Source organism: Salmo salar, chromosome 24, assembly GCF_965601325.2.
Source record: "Salmo salar chromosome 24, fSalSal1, whole genome shotgun sequence".
NCBI classification, from domain to species: Eukaryota; Metazoa; Chordata; class Actinopteri; order Salmoniformes; family Salmonidae; genus Salmo; species Salmo salar.
This window is the reverse complement of record NC_138314.1, coordinates 33,083,014-33,098,720: the sequence shown is the minus strand read 5'-3', so window position 1 is coordinate 33,098,720 and position 15,707 is coordinate 33,083,014. Positions and strand designations below refer to the sequence as shown.

The window sequence follows — 15,707 nt, the reverse complement described above, 5'->3', positions numbered from 1 at the left end:
TCTAGAGACATGTAAATATACTGATGGAGAATTTATCATCTTTGAATTAATTATACTGTCTCTTAGGCTGTGTCTACACTTGACACTTACATGCGACTTCTGCTATCAGAATATGAAGATCGCATTGAAAAGACAGGTCTAGACACATAAAAGTCGCGTTGTGAGGAGGTGGTCAGGGACGCATTGTGTATAGATTTATCCTCAGTCTGGACATAATCAGGCTACCGAAAGCGCATACAGTGGGAGACGTGGTCAGCACTCCGCCCACAAGACTCAACAATGTTTTGTTTGGCTAGAATTATGCTAACCCGTTTGCAGTCCGTTTCGCTTTGCATGCCAGCTAGCTGGCTTCCAATTCGGAACTCCATGATCAGAATACAAAAACTGCATTAACTTTCAAGTCTAGACACAGCCTTATAGTCTCTCCCCATCGTAATTGTACAAGCTTCATTAGCTCAGCTTTCGCAGAGAACGGCATTTTATTTTTAATTGAATAATTGCTATTTCATAAGCCTGTAGGTTACACAATGACAGAGGTTAGCTGGATATTGGGCGGTCTCCCCCGGGAGTGTTCCCCTCAGAATTGCTGAATCCAGGAGGACGCTTCTCATGGAGAAGAATGTCAAATACAAAACAAAAGCTGCATCAAGCCTAATTAAATCTTCACCCTTATTTGCATAGAACTGCGCTAAAGGCGGAGAACGGCTTTGCCAAATCAACTCTGCACAGAGACCTGAGCCTCCTCAATGCAGACTTGCTGGAAATGAGTGAAATCAATACTGATGCAGTGGTGTGCCTGTCTACGGTGCCGAAGCCACAGGCGAAACCAGATATTTAAAGTAGGGGGACGTAGGGAGGGCCCCAGGTGTCATGGTGGGATGATTAATTTAGAGCAGAACTAAGAGGCTCCATGTCACCCTTCCTGACAGGTGTTCAAAGAACCCCTAACCTAGACCTGCAACTCTCAGGGTCGGCGCGGACGGCTGTGTGATGTACTCTATGAAGTCAGCCTCCTCTACCTCTCACCTCTCTCTATGCCATTATCTGACAGGGGAGGGAGAACACCCGAGCTAGATGTGTTACCAAGAGCAAGCACTACTGAACAGTAAAATCCTGCTGCTGCTGCTGCACAGATGGAAGAGAGTATTCTTAATAATTGGTGGCCAGGAATGTTGCTTCCTGAGGGAAAGGTAGTGTAGTCATGATCATAACCAGGTGGTGAGATTCATGTTTCCTCCTGGCACAATAAAAAAAAGAGCTGGTTAATAAATGCATCAAATGTGGCCAATCTCCTATACATACAATAATTACTCACCTTAAATAGTTACGCAAAAGTACATTTTTTTGCAAAAATGTTTGAATAAATACGTCTTGAAAATGTTAGACCAATTTTACAGTTTCTACATAGTTACATGTAAGCAACACAATTTAAACTTACTTTGAAATGTAAACAACTACCTCATCAACTTTACTTGGTGTATTTGTCACTAAAGTGATCATTCCCATCAGCATCTTACGGGTGCAAAGAGTAACTAATAATCTTTAATGAAAGTCTTCATTTACAGTTGAAGTCAGAAGTTTACAAACACTTAGGTTGGAGTCATTAAAACTTGTTTTTCAACCACACCACAAATTTCTTGTTAACAAACTATAGTTTTGGCAAGTCGGTTAGGACATCTACTTTGTGCATGACAAAAAAAAATGTTACAACAATTGTTTACAGACAGATTATTTCACTTATAATTCACTGTATCACAATTCCAGTGGGTCAGAAGTTTACATACACTAAGTTGTCTGTGCCTTTAAACAGCTTGGAAAATTCCAGAAAAGAATGTAATGGCTTTAGAAGCTTCTGATAGGCTAATTGACATCATTTGAGTCAATTGGAGGTGTACCTGTGGATTTATTTCAAGGCCTACCTTCAAACTCAGTGCCTCTTTGCTTGACATCATGGGAAAATCACAAGAAATCAGCCAAGACCTCAGAAATAAAATTGTAGACCTCCACAAGTCTGGTTCATCCTTGGGAGCAATTTCCAAATGCCTGAAGGTACCACTTTCATCTGTACAAACAATAGTATGCAAGTATAAACACCATGGGACCACGCAGCTATCATAACACTCAGGAAGGAGACGCATTCTGTCTCCTAGAGATGAACGTACTTTGGTGCGAAAAGTGCAACTCAATCCCGGAACAACAGCAAAGGACCTTGTGAAGATGCTGGAGGAAACAGGTACAAAAGTATCTATATCCACAGTAAAACGAGTCCTATATCGACATAACCTGAATGGCCGCTCAGCAAGGAAGAAGCAACTGTTCCAAAACCGCCGTAAAAAAAACAGACTACGGTTTGCAACTGCACATGGGAACAAAGATCGTACTTTTTGGAGAAATGTCCTCTGGTCTGATGAAACAAAAATAGACCATAATATTTGGCCATAATGACCATCGTTATGTTTGGGGGAAAAAGGGGTCTTGCAAGCCGAAGAACACCATCCCAACCGTGAAGCACGGGGGTGGCAGCATCATGTTGTGGGAGGGCTTTGCTGTAGGACGGACTGGTGCACTTCACAAAATAGAATCCTATAGAAAATTTGTGGGCAGAACTGAAAAAGTGTGTGCGAGCAAGGAGGCCTACAAACCTGACTCAGTTACACCAGCTCTGTCAGGAGGAATGGGCCAAAATTCACCAAACTTATTGTGGGAAGCTTGTGGAAGGCTACCCGAAACGTTTGACCCTTGTTAAACAATTTAAAGGCAATGCTACCAAATACAAATTGAGTGTATGTAAACTTCTGACCCACTGGGAATGTGATGAAAGAAATTAAAGCTGAAATAAATCATTCTCTCTACTATTATTCTGCCATTTCACATTCTTAAAATAAAGGGATGATCCTAACTGACCTAAAACAGGGAATTTTTACTAGGATTAAATGTCAGGAATTGTGAAAAACTGAGTTTAAATGTATTTGGCTAAGGTGTATGTAAAATTCCAACTGTATGTGTTATTCATTAACAAAAACTATTTAAGGCATTACCAATTACTGATTAAAGATGCAGTCCGGGTTCTTAAGCGCAACAAATTTGTAACATATTGTACAAATCGGATTTGTAACATGAAGTGTAATAATATAATCCAGGACGTATCATCATACGAAATGGACGACATAGTACACAATTCGATTATGTAGTACACCAAAAACAGGGATCCGTTTTGGCACTGCAGCACCACTTTCAAAACTATTGGCTGGAATTATACAAAGGTTCTGGAGTATCACTTCAACACCTGAGTGTTAAGATTTAATTTGAGATGATGAATATGCTGTTAAACGTCTCCACTGCAATGAGCGCTATTTTATTGGATGAGAGATTCTCAAGGGGTCTAATTAAAACCTAAGCACAATTATGGAAATTCACAGGAAAGTGCAGTTTAAATATAAGTAGTGTGCTTAATTTCCAAAGAAATTTCCAAAGCTTTGATGCTGGAAAATGTTAAATGATTTGGCTTGAGATATGTAAACTGTCAGTCTAAAAGCCAAAAGGAGATGGGGTAAAAAGATACATACTGAGAGCACAGGGATGTAGGGTTAAGACAACACTGAAAATCTCACATTTACAGGCATGAGAATTGATAGATTGACCATTTTGCGTTGATAAGGACAGACCTACCGGTATGTACCAGACGGCTCAACTGGGATGAATGAGTGAAGGTCAGACAAAAAGAGGTTCAAATTGGAAAACAGCATGGAGAGTTGTTCATCTCATCAATAATTCATAAGGGAACATGCAAACTGGCAAGTAAATGCATTTTTTATTTGTGCTTTTTCAGTGTACATATCTATCTCTTTTCGACATACTGGAAGTCTCTATGGCCTGAGGCTCTGCAGGGACCAATTAATGTCTCAAACTTTTTCCCAAATGATGAAATAACTATCAGATCTGTCTGATTGGTACACGTTGCTCTAGTCTAGATGGTGGTGAACCGTTGTGGAGACGCATGCAGACAGTGTCACGTCACTTAGTGCATCTGTGCATCATGCACATTGTCTAAGATGTCCTTGAGCTCCACAGTTTCACAAGTCCACAACACCCCCTTAAATTAGCCCTTAGCAGCTCATTCAGTAAGTATTCCAACCTTGTGTGTGTCTGATGAAATAAACAGTGAATACAGAACAAGTCGAAGGGCACACAAAACACAGTGTAGCTGCCCGATATTAAGACAACATATTCCAGAATATGAAGCTGTTTGCCTTCAGTGTTATTCTCCTGCCCTCTGTTTCCTGTGATCTGCAGGCTGGGGAGAATGTCAGACAATCTCTGTAGACCGCTCCTTGCAGAGGGATTAGCAGGCAGTAGCAGCAATCAATGCCCAAAAAGGCATGGTTATCAAAGGGGGTTTGTGTCGACAACACTGACAACCACACAAGTTTACCCTGCGACACTGAAGGCTGTGGTGGTTTATTTACTGTAGTTACTGAGTTATCTGTGGGTGTCTTTAATCTCAAATTCTGTAGTCCTTATTTCTTCAGGGGCAAAACTAGTACATATGATTTCATATTAGGGATGATGCCATGATGCCATCTTATAGCTTGTTTTGCGAACACACCTAAGTGCACGCAGAGTTCCATCTGATCTGTGGATGTCATAACAGTATCTCATAATTAATAATTATTGAATTTCTTATATGATCGTAACACACCCTTACAAAAAGGAACATTCTCTACAGGAATGGTTCCCCGTGTGAGGGAAACCTGTCACTGCTCTCTAGGAGTGGTGGGGAGGGGGAGAAGTCAGGCGTAGGAGACCAAAAGTGCACTAGCAGAGCGTTTTATTTCCAGAGTCCAAAAACACCATGAACAGGCTTAAAACAAACCAGACAAAAATAGTCCACCCAAAATAGGGCCGGGAAGCAGTCCAGAAAGAAACGAAAGCCCACAATAGACAAAGAAAATAAACGCAACCCCAAAACCTACAACAGGTAACAACAAACAATCCCGCACGAACCCAACCTAGACAAGCGAGACTAAATACCCCGCTAATGACCCAACTCAAAACAGGTGCAACAAAAGACAGACAAAACCAAACAAAAAGGGAAAAAGGGATCGGTGGCAGCTAGTAGACCGGCGACGACGACCGCCAAGCGCCGCCCGAACAGGGAGAGGAGCCACCTTCGGTAGAAGTTGTGACAGTACCCCCCCCCCGACGCACGGCTGCCGCAGCGCGCCAACGCCAGCCTCGAGGACGACCCGGAGGGCGAGGCGCAGGGCGATCCGGATGGAAGCTGTGGAACTCACGCAGCAGTGATGTCTCCAAGATGTCCCCCACTGGTACCCAGCACCTCTCCTCCGGACCGTACCCCTCCCAGTCCACGAGGTACTGCAGGCCCCCCACCCGACGCCTAGAGTCCCAGATGGAACGGACTGTGTATGCCGGGGCCCCCTCGATGTCAAGGCGGGGCGGAGGGACCTCTCGCACCTCAACATCCTGCAGTGGACCAGCTACCACCGGCCTGAGGAGAGAGATGAAACGAGGGGTTAATACGGTAGTAAGAGGGGAGCTGTAACCTATAACACACCTCGTTTATTCTCCTCAGGACTTTAAATGGCCCCACAAACTGCGGCCCCAGCTTCCGGCAGGGCAGGCGGAGGGGCAGATTTCAGGTCGAGAGCCAGACCCGGTCCCCCGGCGCAAACACAGGGGCCTCACTGTGGTGGCGGTCAGCGCTCTCCTTCTGGCGACCACTGGCCCGTTTCAGGGATTCCTGGACGGCTCTCCAGGTCTCCTTTGAGCGCTGCACCCATTCCTCCACCGCAGGAGCCTCGGTCTGGCTCTGATGCCATGGTGCCAGGACCGGCTGGTAACCCAACACGCATTGAAATGGCAACAGGTTCGTAGAAGAGTGGCGGAGAGAATTCTGAGCCATCTCGGCCCATGGCACGAACCTCGCCCACTCTCCGGGCCGGTCCTGGCAATAGGACCGCAGAAACCTGCCCACATCCTGATTAATTCTCTCCACCTGCCCATTACTCTCGGGGTGAAAACCCAAGGTCAAGCTGATCGAAACCCCCAGATGCTCCATAAACGCCCTCCACACCCGGGATGTAAACTGGGGACCCCGATCAGAGACTATGTCCTCAGGCACCCGTAGTGCCGGAAGACGTGAGTAAACAGGGCCTCCGCGGTCTGTAGGGCCGTAGGAAGACCGGGCAAAGGGAGGAGACAGCAGGACTTAGAAAACCGATCCACAACGACCAGGATCATGGTGTTACCCTGAGACGGAGGGAGATTGGTGAGGAAGTCCACCGACAGGTGGGACCAAGGCCGCTGTGGAACGGGGAGGGGCTGTAACTTCCCTCTAGGCAGGTGTCTAGGAGCCTTACACTGGGTGCACACCGAACAGGAGGAGACATAAACTTTACATTACATTTACAAACTCTCACGTTCTTCGCCAATATGAGCCACCAGTACCTCCCCCTAAGACCCCGCACCGTCCGCTCAATACCCGGATTGACAGACAAAACCAAACAAAAAGGGAAAAAGGGATCGGTGGCAGCTAGTAGACCGGCGACGACGACCGCCGAGCACCGCCCGAACAGGGAGAGGATCCACCTTCGGTAGAAGTCGTGACAAAACCCCTTTATATTCTATCGATACAGGTGCACGAGTGGGCACACCGTTGCACCTGTGGGTGCCATTGTGGAGACTGATGATAACCTTCCAGTGTAAATAGCCATCTATTTGCTGTGGAATGAACCCATTAAACAACACTGTTTATGCCTGATGATGAACTCTAGCGATGTGCTCTGCTGCTGGGAGAAGCCTATCCAATCGATCCTGCTGTTTGAACAATGTGTCTGCACTGGGCAGAGGACGGATTAGGGGGGAGAGAGATTAGGCTACTTGGTGTGGCTTTCCACTTTAATATTAAGGTCATTCTCGAGTGCTGAACCTTTTGGAGTTAAACTTAATCTAAAATCGATTTAGACGCTCCTCCAGCAGCCATGTCGTGAATTGGTCAATCAGCGTGCTAGCGATGCGTTCCAAGATTTCTATATGAGAACAGTAACTCTTTATGGTATTTGAGACCACCGCACCATAGCACAGCACATACAATGTGCATACAGAGCATTATGGGTGTAACAATCGTCGTTGAAGGGGGACCAAAACGCAGCGGGTAAAGTGCTCATCCTCTTATTTATTAAAGAAAACACTTAATCAATACAAAACAAATGACGAAAACAGTCCAGTAAGGTGCATAGACTATACTATAAACAACCACCCACAAAACCCAGTGAAAACAAACACAACTAAATATGGCCTCCAATTAGAGACAACAACAACCAGCTGCCTTTAATTGGAGGTCATTGACAAAACTCACCTAGAACTAGAAAAGCTAGATAAACATAGAAATAAGAAAACTAGAACCTAAACCCACAATACCCAACCACACAAAACAAACACCCCCTGCCACGCCCTGACCAACTACAATGACAAATAACCCCTTTTACTGGCCAGGACGTGACAGTACCCCCCCCCCCCCCCCCCCAAAGGTGTAGACCCCGAATGCACCTCAAAACAAAACTCACAAAAACAACCCCAAACCTAAAGGGAGCGAAGGGAGGGTGGCCACCGTCAACGACGGTTCCTGTGCTTCACCCCCCCTTCCCAATCCTCCCACCACGAAGGTGGCTCTGGCTCTGGCCGTAGCTCCCGTTCAGCAGACTCTGGGCTGCGCGGCATCGCTGGAGGCCCCGGGCTGAGAAGCGTCGCTGGAAGCCCCGGGCTGAGAGGCATTGCTGGAGGCCCCGGGCTGAGAGGCGTTGCTGGAGGCCCCGGGCTGAGAGGCGTTGCTGGAGGCCCCGGGCTGAGAGGCGTCGCTGGAGGCTCCGGGCTGGGGAGCGTCTCTGGAGGCTCCGGACTGGGGAGCGTCGCTGAAGGCCCCGGGCTGAGAGGCGTCGCTGGAGGCCCCGGGCTGAGAGGCGTCGCTGGAGGCCCCTGGCTGAGGGGCGTCGCTGGAGGCTCAGGGCTGAGGAGCATCTCTGCAGGCTCCGGACTGTAGACCATCTCTGCAGGTTCCAGACTGTAGGCCGTCTCTGCAGGTTCCGGACTGTAGGCCGTCTCTGCAGGTTCCGGACTGTAGGGCGTCTCTGCAGGTTCCGGACTGTAGGCCGTCTCTGCCGGTTCCGGACTGTAGGCCGTCTCTGTCGGTTCCGGACTGTAGGACGTCACCGGAAGCACTGGACGGGGAACTTTCACCGGAAGCTCTGGACGGGGAACTGTCGCCGGAAGCTCTGGACGGGGAACTGTCGCCGGAAGCTCTGGACGGGGAACTGTCGCCGGAAGCTCTGGACGGGGGACTGTCGCCAGAAGCTCTGGACGGGGGACTGCCGCCGGAAGCTCTGGACGGGGGACTGTCGCCGGAAGCTCTGGACGGGGGACTGTCGCCGGAAGCTCTGGACTGGCTTTGGAAGCGCCAGACTAGTAACACGCACCACAGGGCTAGTGCGAGGAACAGGAACAGGACATACCGGACTGGGCAGACGCATTGGAGGCCTGATGCGTGGGGCTGGCTTTAGAAGCGCCAGACTAGTAGCACGCACCACAGGGCTAGTGCGGAGAGCAGGAACAGGACGTACTGGACTGGGCAGATGCACTGGAGGAAGAGTACGAGGAGCAGGAGCAGGATACACTGGGCCATGAACCCTCACCGGTGGTCTGATGCTTACCACTTGCATCACCGGTCCTGGCTCGATGCTGGCTCTAGCATGACACCTGTGAGGAGCTTTCACCAAGGCTGTAGCTGCGCATTGGCGATACCGTGCGTATCTCTGCATAACATGGTGCTTGCTTGCTCCGTTGCTCCCCATAGTAAGCACAGGTGCTCCTTCATGACCTTTCCGCCAGTACCTCTCTCCGGAATCTCGCGTCAAACTCCTCGCTTGATTCCTTGACTGGCTCCTCTTTGCTCCACGGCTCTCCCCTGTATGCCCGGGAAGTTAGGTCAGGGCTCCCTCCTGACTCAGCCCAACTCCCCGTATGCCCCCCCCCCCCCCCCCCAGTCTGCCTCCTGACCTCCTGAAATGAAGGATATAATGCCTCATACCCCCGTCGTTCCCTTTTAGCCTCCTCCAGCTCGTCCTATGGGCGCTGGTACTCCCCAGCCTGCCTCCATGGTTCTTTACCATCCGGGATCTCCTCCCATGTCCAGGACTCCAAATAGCTCTTGCTGCTCCTGCTGCTCCTTCCGCTGCTGCTTGGTCCTTCTTTGGTGGGTGGTTCTGTAACAATCGTCGTTGAAGGGGGACCAAAACGCAGCTGGTAAAGTGCTCATCCTCTTATTTATTAAAGAAAACACTTAACCCCTGGTCGGGCTGGGACGGACATCCAGCGAAAAATCCTATCGCCATTAGCATAACAAAATGTATATATATATTTTTTCAAATATAGGACTATGTTATATCGTTTTATAGATACACCTCTCCTGAATCGAACCACGTTGTCCGATTTCAAAAACATAGACATAGATTATGTTAGAGAGGAGTATATCGTAAAAGTAGCCACATAGCCATTTTCCGACCAACCACATGCATCACAAATAACCAAAAAACTGCTAAATGCAGCACAAACCTTTGACAATCTTCATCAGATGACACTCCTAGGACATCATGTTACACAATACATGCATTCTTTTGTTCGATAAAGTTCATATTTATATATAAAAACAGCATTTTACATCGGCGCGTGACGTTGACTAACTATTTTCCCTCAAATGCATCCGGTGAAACAGCTCTACAATTTACTAAATTACTATTCGAAAACATTTTTAAAATGTAATATTGTCATTCTAAGATTTATAGATGAATATCTCTTGAAAGCACCTGTAATGCCAGATTTAAAAATAACTTTACTGGGTAATCACACTTTGCGATAAAAGGGGATGCGATACTCAGAAAAATAGGCTACTGTTACAGGTCAGCGCCATCTTGGAACAATCGCATATCAAATCTACTCTTGTATACTATTGTCAATAATCCCTTACCTTTGATTATCTTCATCAGAAAGCACTTCCAGGAATCCCAGGTCCACAACAAATGTATTTTCGTTCGAAAAAGTTAATCCTTTACGTCCCAATAGCTTGTTCTTGTTTGCGCGTTCTGAAGGCTGCTCCAAAACTTCCGTCGGCCGCGGGACTCCTCTTTCAATAAAATGCTTTTTTAAAAATGTAGGTTCGTTCAAACATGTCAAACGTTGTATAACATAAATCTTTAGGGCCTTTTTCAACCAGAGCTCCAATAAGATTCAAGGGGGACGATTGCATTGTCTTTATAAACGTTTCGAAAGGGGAGGGTAGCCAGGGGCGCCGGCGTCATAATGGTGATGGCCCTCCTCATGTGACCACTTTCCACAGCGTCTCATTCAGTCAGTTTTCACAGTAGGAGACTCAAACCACTTTGTAAAGACTGGGGACATCTAGTGGAAGCAATAGGAAGTGCTCAATGAACCATTGCTCACGGTGTGATTTATAGGCAAAGTGATGAAGTTGAGTCCGCAATTCAGAATTCCACATCCTGTTACGATCGGTCTCGGGGTTTTGACTGCCATATGAGTTCTGTTATACTCACAGACACCATTCAAACAGTTTTAGAAACGTTAGGGTGTTTTCTATCCACAAGTATTAATTATATGCATATCCTAGCTTCTGAGTTTGAGTAGGAGGCCGTTTAAAATGGGCACGAATTTTTTTCAAAAATCGCTGTAGCGCCCCCTATCCTAGGCGACTGTCAAGAGGTTAATCAATACAAAACAAACAACGAAAACAGACCAGTAAGGTGCATATACTATACTAGAAACAACCACCCACAAAACCCAGTGAAAACAAACACAACTATGGGGTAATAATGGGTAATATGGGTATTAATGTGATAATACCCACACATTAATATGGGTAATAATATTAATGTGTGGGTAATAATGTGATAAATGTTAATTGTGACTATCTCCTCAATTTTCTCCTCACTGGCTATCTGTTTAATTATCCTATAGCATCTACGATGCATTTCAGACAGCAAGAAGCAGTCAGTGAAAACTAATGTGGTCACCTGCTCTGGAGGCCCACTGGGCACACACTGGTTGAATCAACGTTGTTTCCACGTCATTTCAATGAAATGACGTGGAACCAACATGGAATAGACGTTGAATTGACATCTGTGCCCAGTGGGGGTTCACTTGTAGGAACCATACGAGGTGTTCCACAACTGTCGACAACAGCTGTAGAGACGCAGCATGATTGGCTTAGCACCGGCAAAATCTCCTGGCCTATGGTTTTTCTGTCCTGGTGGTACAGCACATAGACCAGTCTACGGCCTACAAAGAGAATTCATATGAGGGAGAGCACAGTAGTTCCTTACCAAGCACCCATATACTTTCAGAGAGAGAGGTACACCCCACTGGGTCCGAAAGACCAGAAAAGTTAGTTACTGTGCCTTGGATACTGTTATCGTTCAGTGATGGAAAGTGCTCCATTGTGCCATTCCTATGTCTCCATCTTTAATCACAGCTGTTCATGTCAGATCATGACGGCCTCTCTGTTTCGTCTCAGGTTTGAAGAGGATGCATGCCTTGACCATCCAAGCCAACTACGAGCTGCGAATTGACCTGGAGGACTTTGAGAACAGCACAGCTTTCGCCCAGTACGGAGCCTTTGGAGTGGGACTGTTCTCTGTTGACCCAGATGAGGATGGCTACCCGCTGACTATTGCTGACTACTCAGGCACTGCAGGTACTGCAATACCCTACTGTACTGTAGCCATTTATTATGGCTCATATCTGTCGGTTTAGTAGACTTTATAAATCCCCTATATATCCTATAAATTCTAGTTTGTTTAAACTTCTTTAAAACTTTAAATTTCTATTGGTCCTACTGATCTTCATATTGATCCTACTGATCTTCCTATTGGTCCTACTGATCTTCATATTGGTCCTACTGATCTTCATATTGATCTTACTGATCTTCATATTGGTCCTACTGATCTTCATATTGGTCCTACTGATCTTCATATTGATCTTACTGATCTTCATATTGGTCCTACTGATCTTCATATTGGTCCTACTGATCTTCATATTGATCTTACTGATCTTCATATTGGTCCTACTGATCTTCATATTGGTCCTACTGATCTTTCTATTGGTCCTACTGATTTTCATATTGATCCTACTGAACTTCATATTGGTCCTACTGATCTTCCTATTGATCCTACTGATCTTCCTATTGGTCCTACTGATTTTCATATTGATCCTACTGATCTTCCTATTGGTCCTACTGATCTTCATATTGGTCCTACTGATCTTCCTATTGGTCCTATTGAACTTTTTATTGGTCCTACTGATCTTCATATTGATCCTACTGATTTTCCTATTGGTCCTATTGAACTTCCTATTGGTCCTACTGATCTTCATATTGATCCTACTGATTTTCCTATTGGTCCTATTGAACTTCCTATTTGTCCTACTGAGCTTCCTGTTGGTCCTACTGATCTTAATATTGATCCTACTGATTTTCCTATTGGTCCTATTGAACTTCCTATTGGTCCTATTGATCTTCATATTGGTCCTATTGATCTTTCTATTGGTCATATTGATCTTCATATTGGTCCTATTGATCTTCATATTGGTCCTATTGATCTTCCTATTGGTCATATTGATCTTCCTATTGGTCAATTCATCCCTCTCTGGGAAGATATACAGTTTTGAAACATCCAAATATCTGGAAAATCTGATTCAGACATCTGTCAACCAATACGTGAGATCTTTTCAGCTGTAGATCATGAGTAGCAGCAGCCAGGCAGTGTGTGTTTGTGTGTGTGATTCTCCTCGATTCAGCTCTGTCGCAGGGGGCTCTTTTGGATGTTAATTGGATCCCTCTACTCAGTTAGTCCCAGGTTCCCCTCCTCAGCCCTTCACTCATGGTTGGGCCCAGCCAGACAGACTGTTGACCTTCTGGAGCTGCTGGAAAGGGCAGGAATAATGAAGTTGTAGGATGCCTCCGTGGCCACGGCCAATAAAGCAGGTCGTTAGGTTATTACGGCCCGACATAAACAAACATTCGGATTATCATAAATCAGGAGGAGAATACTGCTTCCACTCGTGTTTAATTAGTGAGGTAGTCTTTAAAGTGCTGCTGCTTGGGATTCAGGGAACATTGATTCCCAATCTTATCAATTAAAGCTGTTTTTTCATCAGATTAATTGATTCTCTAGTATTAAAAAAATAATACGTTTATTTAATTAAGGTTGATACTGCAGCGGCACTGTGTTGGCTTTAGCACAGTCCTGAATTTTCTTTCAATAACTGCATTTAAATGATTTGTTCTTCATATTTGGTTTCAATTGAATAACACTTAGGAGTAACAGGTTGAGATTTGACTGTTGAAACTAATTTCAAAGTATCTGTTCAAAAATGGACTCGGACTAAGACAGCGCTTGTACATTATTTCACTGTTTGCACTCTATCCGTTCACCCACAAAACTGTCTCTGCCCTTCTATTCTTTGATACTTCATCTTCAATCCCTGCATAGATTATTTAACTATTATCCTTAACAACAAACATAATGGTTCTGTCCTACAAAAATGTACATAGGGCTGTGGCGATTCATGACATTTTGTTAGCCGGTTATTGCAGGTCTCACAATAATTGACCGTTAATTAACATAAACACGTTTAGTATCTCCAGGCCTCCACACATACAAGCTGCATTAAAGCCGTGTCACGTCCTGGCCAGTATAAGGGTTAATTGTCATTTTAGTTTGGTCAGGACGTGGCAGAGGGTATTTGTTTTATGTGGTTCAGGGTGGTGTGTTAGTTAGGAGGGCGTTTGATTTATTATTTCCGGGTTTTGAGTTATGGTCTATGTTGATGTATTTCTATGTGTAGTCTGGTTGATCTGTTTCTATGTTGAGTTGATTGGGGTGGACTTCCAATTGAAGGCAGCTGTGTGGTGTTGCCTTTGATTGGAAGTCATATATTAGTTGGGTGTGTTTGTCTGTGTATTTGTGGGAGATTGTTCCGTGTTTAGTGTGTGTAAACCTAACAGGACTGTCAGTGTATCGTGCGTTCGTTTTTGTTATTTTGTATGTTCGTTTTGGAATGTATTAAAAGTTCAAAATGAACCATCTCAACTCTGCTGCATATTGGTCATCTTTTTCCGACGATAATTTCGCCTTATCGTCCTCCGACGAAGAAATCCCTGACAGAATCTCCCACCAAACCAGGACCAAGCAGCAGAGGAAGGAGCAGAGGAATTTCGAATTGGACAAACGAGAGAGATGGACTTGGGAGGAGATCTTGGGGGGAGAAGGCTCCTACACTTGGGAGGAGATACAAGCAGGAAAAGATCGCCTTCCATGGGGACAGGTGGTAAGCGAGAGAGAGGAAAGGCGAAAGGCTGGTATGGACCGGGAACGTTTCCGAGGATCACGACTGGCGTTGAAGCACGAGAGGCACCCCCAATAAAATGTTTTGGGGTGGCACACGGGTAGTTTGACTAGACCTAGGAAGAGCCGGAAGCCAGCTACCCGTGGTTTTATTGAGGAGCGTATGAGGTGGAGAGCGCCATGTTTCGCTGAGGAGCGCACTATCTCACCCATACGCACGCACAGTCCGGTGCGCGTTATTCCAGCCCCTCGCAGGTGCCATGCTAGAGCGGGCATCCAGCCTGGTAGGAGGATGCCTGCGCAGCGCATCTGGTCGCCGGTACGCCTCCGAGGACCAGGCTACCCAACTCCCGCTCTACGCACGGCTACCATCAGGCCCCTGCACAGCCCAGTCCGCCCTGTACAAGCACCCCGCTCGTACAGGGCTACTAGTTCCATCCAGCCAGGACGGGTTGTGCAGGAGGTAAGATCAAGACCGCCTGTGCGCCTCCATAGCCCTAGGTTTCCAGCTCCTGTCTCTCGTGCGGACCCGGAAGTACGTCAGCCCAGTCCGACTCGTCCTGTTCCCGCTCCCCGCACTAGCCTGGAGGTGCGTGTACCCAGTCTGGTACGCCCAGTACCAGCACCACGCACAAGGCATCTAGTGCGTAAACCCAGCCTCGCCAGTCTAAAGTTGCCAGAGCTGCCCGCCAGTCAACAGTCACCAGAGCTGCCCGCCAGTCAACAGTCACCAGAGCTGCCTGCCAGTCAACAATCGCCAGAACTGCCCGTCAGTCAAGAGTCGCCAGAACTGCCCGTCAGTCAAGAGTCGCCAGAACTGCCCGTCAGTCAAGAGTTGCCAGAGCCGCCCGTCAGTCAAGAGTCGCCAGAGCCGCCTGTCAGTGAGGAATCACCAGAGCCGGCCCGTCAGTGAAGAGTCGCCAGAGCCACCCACTAGTCAGGAGCTGCCAGAGTGGCCAAACTGCCCGGAGATGTCAGAGTGGCCAGACTGCCCGGAGATGTCAGAGTGGCCCGACTGCCCGGAGATGTCAGAGCGGCCAGACTGCCCGGAGATGTCAGAGTGGCCAGACTGCCCCGAGCTGCCAGACTGCCCCGAGCTGCCAGAGTGGCCAGACTGCCCCGAGCTGCCAGAGTGGCCAGACTGCCCCGAGCTGCCAGAGTGGCCAGACTGCCCCGAGCTGCCAGAGCTGCCAGACTGCCCCGAGCTGCCAGACTGCCCCGAGCTGCCAGACTGCCCCGACGGCCCCCCGGCGATGCCAGAGTGGCCCGACTGCCTGG

General features: G+C 47.0%; 1 protein-coding gene across 1 annotated transcript in view; it reads left to right on the top strand.

Moving 5' to 3' along the window:
- Positions 1-15,707, top strand: part of fibcd1a (fibrinogen C domain containing 1a) — a 123,081-nt gene that overhangs the window by 94,071 nt on the left and 13,303 nt on the right. Inside the window, exon 7 of the mRNA XM_014172398.3 lies at positions 11,600-11,779. Within this exon, the coding sequence (XP_014027873.1) occupies positions 11,600-11,779 (180 nt within the window). The remainder of the gene's footprint in view (positions 1-11,599; positions 11,780-15,707) is intronic.